At 53.5% G+C, this 7,070-nt stretch overlaps 2 protein-coding genes across 2 annotated transcripts in view; one reads left to right on the top strand and one right to left on the bottom strand.

The window, feature by feature from the left end:
* The first annotated feature begins 1,573 nt into the window (after nucleotides 1–1,573).
* MAP1LC3A (microtubule associated protein 1 light chain 3 alpha) lies at nucleotides 1,574–3,221 on the top strand. Its single transcript, XM_042931173.1, has 5 exons — nucleotides 1,574–1,801; nucleotides 2,099–2,154; nucleotides 2,231–2,337; nucleotides 2,601–2,770; nucleotides 3,061–3,221. Exons 1-4 carry the CDS (start codon nucleotides 1,762–1,764, stop codon nucleotides 2,761–2,763), a joined length of 366 nt encoding a protein of 121 aa, XP_042787107.1. The 5' UTR covers nucleotides 1,574–1,761; the 3' UTR covers nucleotides 2,764–2,770; nucleotides 3,061–3,221.
* An 84-nt stretch (nucleotides 3,222–3,305) lies between these two features.
* PIGU (phosphatidylinositol glycan anchor biosynthesis class U) overlaps nucleotides 3,306–7,070 on the bottom strand; it is an 81,234-nt gene continuing 77,469 nt past the window's right edge. The window contains exon 12 of the mRNA XM_042931172.1: nucleotides 3,306–3,888. Within this exon, the coding sequence (XP_042787106.1) occupies nucleotides 3,775–3,888 (114 nt within the window). The 3' untranslated portion in view covers nucleotides 3,306–3,774. The remainder of the gene's footprint in view (nucleotides 3,889–7,070) is intronic.

The raw sequence follows: 7,070 nt of genomic DNA, 5'->3' as shown, positions 1-7,070 counted from the left end.
AGCATGAGCAGGGGAGGGGCAGAGAGAGAGGGAGACACAGAATCCAAAGCAGGCTCCAGGCTCTGAGCTGTCAGCACAGAGCCTGACGCAGGGCTCAAACTCACGGACTGTGAGATCATGACCTGAGCTGAAGCTGGACACTTAACCAACTGAGCCACCCAGGCGCCCCAATGTTATTTATTTTTGAGACAGAGAGAGAGCATGAGCCAGGAGACAGGCAGAGAGAGGGGAAGACACGGAATCTGAAGCAGGCTCCAGGCTCTGAGCTGTCAGCACAGAGCCCAAGGTGGGGCTTGTGTATGAGTATGAGATCATGACCTGAGCTGAAGTCAGACGCTCAACCGACTGAGCCACCCAGGCGCCCCTGATCATGTTTTTAATAAGTGAATGTAAAACATTTTTACTCATGTTTTACATTTACTCTGGTTTTGCATCATTTATATACCATTCTTTTTACTTTTTTTTCTCCTTTTCTCTATTGGCAGTTACACTTGCTATTCTTTTAGTGATCCCTTGTAAGTGTCTGAAATACACACTTCCTGAATTCACAATGCTTTGTAAATTATCAGTATCTTTATCCTGTGCCCCTCAAATATATCAAGCCTCTTAGAACACTTGAACTGATTACTCTCTCCAGTCTTCCGGTTGTGTCCTGTGCTCCTTTTGTAACTCCCCAGATTAATCATCACTGTTCATGTTCCACTGTTTATTTACCTACATGTTTACCAGCTTAGTTGCTCACCATTTTTCTTCTTCTCTTTAGAGTTCTGCAAACTCATTACAAAGTGCCACGATGCTACTTTTATTTATCCTGCTCTGGATTTTATGTAAGGATCCTGGTCTTTAATCAAGTCTGGAAGCTCTTCAAGAACTGCCTCTCCCACTTCTTTTCTCTCCTTTTGGAATTCTGACTGGACCTGTGGGTCTTCTCACTTCCCTATTCCTATCACCTCCCCTTTTAGAAGGTCTATCACCTTGTTTCTCTGGTTGCTTCCTTTCAATCCTCCAGTTGCGTGACTTATCTTCTGCTGTGTCCCATCTACTTTCTTGCCTGATCCTTTCAGACTTGAATTTCAAATAGCTTTTTCAATTCTAGAAATTCCTTTGAAAACCTGTGTGTTCCTTTTTAGCATCTTGTTTTCAAGTTGTAATCCCCCCGACCCTAGCTTTCTTTCTCTAACCACGAGCTCCATGGAGGCGAGGTTTTTGGGTTTACTGCCATCGTCACCTCCAGCGCCTCACACCATCGCTTGAAGGGAACGGCCTCCCAGTGTGCTGTGGGATGACTTAGCACCAGGGGGAACGGAAAATGCTGAGCCCCGGACTGGCCTGCGCGCTCTCCCGCTGTCAGAGCTGCGAGTCAGCTCTCTCAACTCCCGGCAGGCTTGCCAGTCTCTCAGCCCCTGCCTCGGGGAGATGGGCCGGCAGCTCATGACGTCACAGGACTGTGACGCGACCTGGGAGCCCCGCCCCACCCCTCCGCGGTGCTGGCTTGGAGTCCAGCTCTCTGCGCCATGACGTCACAGGCCCAGGCGGGCGGGTTTTGCGTCGGCCCAATGGGAGCAGTGCGCCGGCCTCCCCTTTAAGGAATGTTGTGACCTGACGTCACCCGGGCGAGTTACCTCCCCGAGCCACCGCCGCCAGGCTCAGCTCGAGAACCGGAGCCCTTGAGCGCGAGGCGCAGAGCCCCCGAATCTCAGCCAGAGCCCCCAAGCCGCGCGTCCCGGAGCCCCGGCCTGCGCGCCCCGCCGGGCCCGCGCGATGCCCTCAGACCGGCCTTTCAAGCAGCGGCGGACCTTCGGTGAGGCCCGGCGGGCAGTCTGCGGGTGTGGAGCGGGGACAAGGGGTGGGGGGGGAGGTGGGAACCACGACTGACCCTGACTGCCGCAGGCGACGTCAGCCCCGTGACGTCAGACTCAGGCTGGACCCCCCGGGCCGGGAGGCAGGTTCTGGCCTGGGCCGGGGCCTCGCCTCCCAGTCCAGCCCGTGCCAGGCCCTGGGGCCTGACGGCCCCGGGGGCGGGAGCCTGGGGGGCGGGGCCGGCGACGGGCGGGGCAAGCGGGACCTCTTGGCCTTACTGCCTGTCTCCTGTCCGCAGCCGACCGCTGTAAGGAGGTGCAGCAGATCCGCGACCAGCACCCCAGCAAGATCCCGGTGAGTCCCACCGCCCCCTCCCATCCCTGTGGCTCCAGGCCCCGCCCATCTCACGCATCCCCTGCCCCACCCCTAGGTGATCATCGAGCGCTACAAGGGTGAGAAGCAGCTGCCAGTCCTGGACAAGACCAAGTTCCTGGTGCCAGACCATGTCAACATGAGCGAGTTGGTCAAGATCATCCGGTGCGTGGGCAGCAGCAGTCAGAAGGGGCTTGGGGCCTTCTGGGGGAGGGTGGGACTTGGGCCCGGGCTTTGGATCCCAGTCCTAGGTAGGTTGGGAAAGGTCAGGGCTGGGGTCTGTGTCAGGTCAGAGGTGAGTGCCTCCAGAAAGGGCTGGGATGGGGGTGGTCTCAGAATCATTGGGGATGGGGCGGGGGGTGTGGTCAGGGCACCACCCACCCAGGAGCCTGGCCCCTCACAGTTGACATGCCCTTCTGCCACCCCAGGCGCCGCCTGCAGCTGAACCCCACGCAGGCCTTCTTCCTGCTGGTGAACCAGCACAGCATGGTGAGCGTGTCTACACCCATCGCCGACATCTACGAGCAGGAGAAGGATGACGATGGCTTCCTCTACATGGTCTACGCCTCCCAGGAAACCTTCGGCTTCTGAAGCAGCAGTAGGGGGGGGGGGAGGGGTTGGCCTGGGAATGGGGGAGGGGGGGGGTCCCTGTCAGGCTCTACCCAGGGAGCTCCTGGCTCCTGAACTTAACGGTCTCTGCCCTGGGTGGGCTGGGCAGGGATGCCGCCTCCTAGCCAGGGCGCACCAACCACACCTACTCTGCCCTTGGGTGGGTCCTGGGCCAGTCATTGTTAGGGTTACCCCTCTGGGTGCTGTCTGGGATGCGGGAGGATAGGGAAGAGCTCCCAGCACCCCTGCTCCGTGTGGTTTGTCTTTTTCTTTTTTTAGGCCCCTGCCCATCTGCCCCTCCCTCACCTGAGGCGCTGCCCCCCTGCCTGGACCTGCCCACCCCTGAAAGACTGGCCCCTGGCTCACCTGGTCTTGACAAGGTGTACGGATCTGTGGTCATTGTCCCTCTGCAGAATAAAGATTGCTCAGGCCTGCCTGGCCCTTTGCCTCCAGCTGCTTGGGGAATGGGGGGGGTGGGAGCTGCTGGTGGGTGGGGTGGGAGTAGGCTGCCCTACAGCAGTCTCAGCTGGCCAGGGCACAAACTTGTGTGTTGTGGACTTGGGGCTCATTCTAGAAACCCACACCAGTATGTAGTATACCTGTAGTATACCACGGTGGTGTTAGGGGCCAAGCCCCCCCCTTCCAGGAGTGCAGTGTGGGCCCAGGATCGATTTCTTTGTAACAAAAAACCATTTATTAAGTAGTCACAACCTAACAAACCCTGCTCACCTGCTTCTTCCCCTTTCGAGCCTCGGAGGGGGCTCCCCGGTGTGCAGAACCACAAAGTGGGGGTCCAAGTGGAGGAGCTCCTGGCTATTCCCCATTGGCCTTGCTGCCAGCCATGGCTCCTCTCTGGTGCCAGAGATTTGTAACCCTGGACTCGAACCTCATCTGCCGGAGGCCTCCTCTGCTGGCAACTCTGGCTAGGGGGCTTGGCCCAGCTTCTGGCCCTTCCACCCCCTGAAGTCCATGCAGCCCTGTGCCCAGCCAGGCCTACTTGAGCACAAGCATGGCCTCCGTGCCGTCCTTGGCAGTCAAGTAGAGACCATGTGTGAGGTAGTACTCCCGCCGCAGGAAGGCATAGAAGTAATCGGAGATGAGCAGGATCTGGGGGGAGAGAGAAGGTGTGAGAAGCTCTGCAGAACCTACCCCTGAACCTTGGGTCTCTGAGAGGGTAGGCGGGTGTTGGGGTGACCCTGCCCAGGGACTCCTACCTCAGGGCCTAAACTGACCCCACAAGGTCTTGCATTGCCCCTCTCCACCCCTGTGCCCCTGTATTGCCCCTCTCCACCCCTGTGGGGTTCACGCCACCTTCCCAGGCCCTGGCCTCTGCACTCCAGAATGTACCTCTGCGGCCAGTGGCCCTTCCAACCTCACCTCTTGGGTGCCCACAGGCTCCTCCATGGTACAGCTGAGCCCCCGGTCAAAGCTGCTGCTCCCATGGTGAACCCATGCCCCCATCTTCCCTCCAGGTTCTTAGGCCACAGAATAACCTGATACTTCTCCTGGACACAAGGCCACTAAGTCCTGGCAGTTTTATCTCCCAAACTCTCAGATCCACCCATTTCTACCTGTTCTTACAGCTACCACCCTGGACGAAGCCACTGTCATCGAAACAACAGCAATCTCTGCTCTGGGCTCCTTGGTCTCAGGCCTCCCGCACCCTTGACCCCACCAATCCATTCTCCCTCGCAGCCAGAGGTTGCTTTTCAAAATAAATCTAGGCCTATTACTTCCCAGCTAAAAGTCCTCCAAAGGTTTCCTGGGGCTCCTAGGATGAAGATCAGACTCTTTTGGGGCTCTGAGGCCTTGTACCTGGTCCCTGCCCCATGTGCATGCCTCACCCTCTCACCTGCTCCACCTCACTCAGCTCCAGCCACACTGGCTTCTTTCCTTTTGCTGCAGGATCTCTGCTGTTTCCTCTGCCTGCAATGTTCTCTTCCCTTTCATCCAGCCAACATCTGCTTACCCTTCAGGTCTCAGGAAAGATCACTTCCTTAGAGAAGCCCTCCCACACCCCCAGATTGGGTCTTGGCCCCATTAACCTCTACTTGGTAACACAAACTCATCCAAATTGCAGTTTTTCTTTCATCTGTGTGACTGCCTGATGATTGTGCCTCCTCCCCTGGACTGGGCAGGGTCCCCGAGGCGTTCTACTACCATGGTATCCGTGACCAGCTCAGTCGGCCTTTCCTGGATAGGCCACAGAATCCAAAGGGCCCCAGAAGCTCAGTACTATCCCCCTCACAGAAGCCCAGAGAGGAATAAGGACTTGTGCTGTTTTACAATCCCATTCATCCCAAGACTCCCAGTGCCCGGGGCAGGAGGAGCAGAGCCCTGCTGCATGGCAGGATGTGGGGAAAGGGGCTCACAGCCCCATTTCTCAGCCACTTAGAGGCCTCTTAGACCATTAGTATCAACCACCTTGTTGGCATAGATGGGAAGATGGAAGCCCAGTGGAGGAGTGGAGGGGGAACACCCAGCTAGGGTCTTAGAACAGGTCAGAGGTTGAGCTGAGCCTGGGATCTTGGCCTCTGACCTCCGGAGACCCCTGTCCTGGACAGCTTCATACTGTGGGCAGGAAGGAGAACACAGAGGGGCCTGAAGGAAAAGCTGAGGACCTACACCAGAGGAAACTGAGGCACAAAAGTTTCAATAGTTGGCCTGAGACTACACATGAGAGCTGGCCTAGTGGCCGTGACGCTGCAGCAAGGTGATCTACCTGGGGCCCAGTCTGCCACAGGGCAGAGAACTCGCAGCTGAGGGTATCCGTGGAGCTAACAGTCCAGGGACCCCCCAAGGCTTTGCTCCACAGCTGCCCGTGGCGGGCAGTTACCACAGCAAAGGCTGACCTCACATCCTGCATCCCCTTTCTCACCTAGGCCCAAGGTGTCTGGTCTGGAGCTGTGGCTAAGCTGGGAGCCAGATGTGATGAGGATCAAATGCAAAGTCACAATTCACAATAAAACAAATGAACCAACTCCAGTGTCACACAAAATCAGCAGCACAAGGATTAGAAAGTCAAAATACAAGGTATTAGGTTGAACCATATGAAATGGCCATTTTTGCAGATCAAAAATGGTTGCATATTGGAAAGTTCATATAGTTCAATTTAATATAAAATGGGGGAAAAAAACAGAGTATGTATGTTATTTACAAGTAACAAAACAAATAACTAAGCCCTTAGGGAACCATTCTTTTTCCTTATAATCCTTAACATTGTAAATTATGTATATGTATTATATTGATTAAAGAAATAAATTAAAAGCAACCAGCTCATACATGACTGAATAAATGAGAGAGAATTGCTTTTGGAACCGTTACAGAAGAATTCCAAATAACATACCTCACCCAGGAGGTGCAGCTTAGTTCTTCCTACTCCCCACCCTCTGCCCCCAAGGGTGGGCTAGGAGAGGTAACTTACTTCCAAAGAACAGAGCAGGGAAAGAGAAAATAGTAATTCTATCCTGAAGAAGCCCTGCAAACACTATCTTGAACAAATGAAGGGTAACATCATTATGAAATCAGGTGGCTAGCATGTACCGACTGAGCATTCCAAAAATCCAAACCCCCAACTTATGAAAAGAAAAGCGTAAGAAGTCCAAAATGGGGACACTCTATAAGATACTTGGCCAGCGCTCCTCAAGACTGTCCAGGTCATGAGAAATTAGGAAAGATTGAGAAAGCAGGCAGAGGACATGGGGAAGACAGGACACTTAAATGTAATGTAGTTCCCTGGCTTAGATCATGGGTGTGGAGCATATGGGAACTTTCTATATCTAAAGTTATTCTGGAATTTAAAAGTTTATTTTAAAAAAGCAATATGTTATTATCTGCAGCTATATAAGTGAATCTCAAAAATATTTTGCTGCTGGGGTACCTGGGTGGCTGAATCAGTTAAGTGTCCAACTCTTGATTTCAGCTCAGGTCATGATCTCACAGTTCATGGGACTGAGCCCCACATTGGGCTCTGAGCTGACAGCATGGAACCTGCTTAGGATTTTCTCTCCCCCTTCTCTCTCTTTCCTTTCCCCACTCACACTTGTGTGTGCATGTTCTCTCTCAAAATAAATAAATTTAAAATTTTTGCTGAATGAAAGGCAGCTTCAGAAAGTGTACATGTTATGGGTATTGAGGAGGGCACCTTTTGGGATGAGCACTGGGTGTTGTATGGAAACCAATTTGACAATAAACTTCATATATTGAAAAAATAAAAAAAATTATAAAAAAAGAAAATGTACATGTTAAGATTTGTGTTTTTCACCTTATATAAATTTCATATAAGAAAA

The sequence above is a fragment of the Panthera leo genome, chromosome A3, assembly GCF_018350215.1.
Source record: "Panthera leo isolate Ple1 chromosome A3, P.leo_Ple1_pat1.1, whole genome shotgun sequence".
Taxonomy (NCBI): domain Eukaryota; kingdom Metazoa; phylum Chordata; class Mammalia; order Carnivora; family Felidae; genus Panthera; species Panthera leo.
This window is presented reverse-complemented; position numbering and strand designations above follow the sequence as displayed.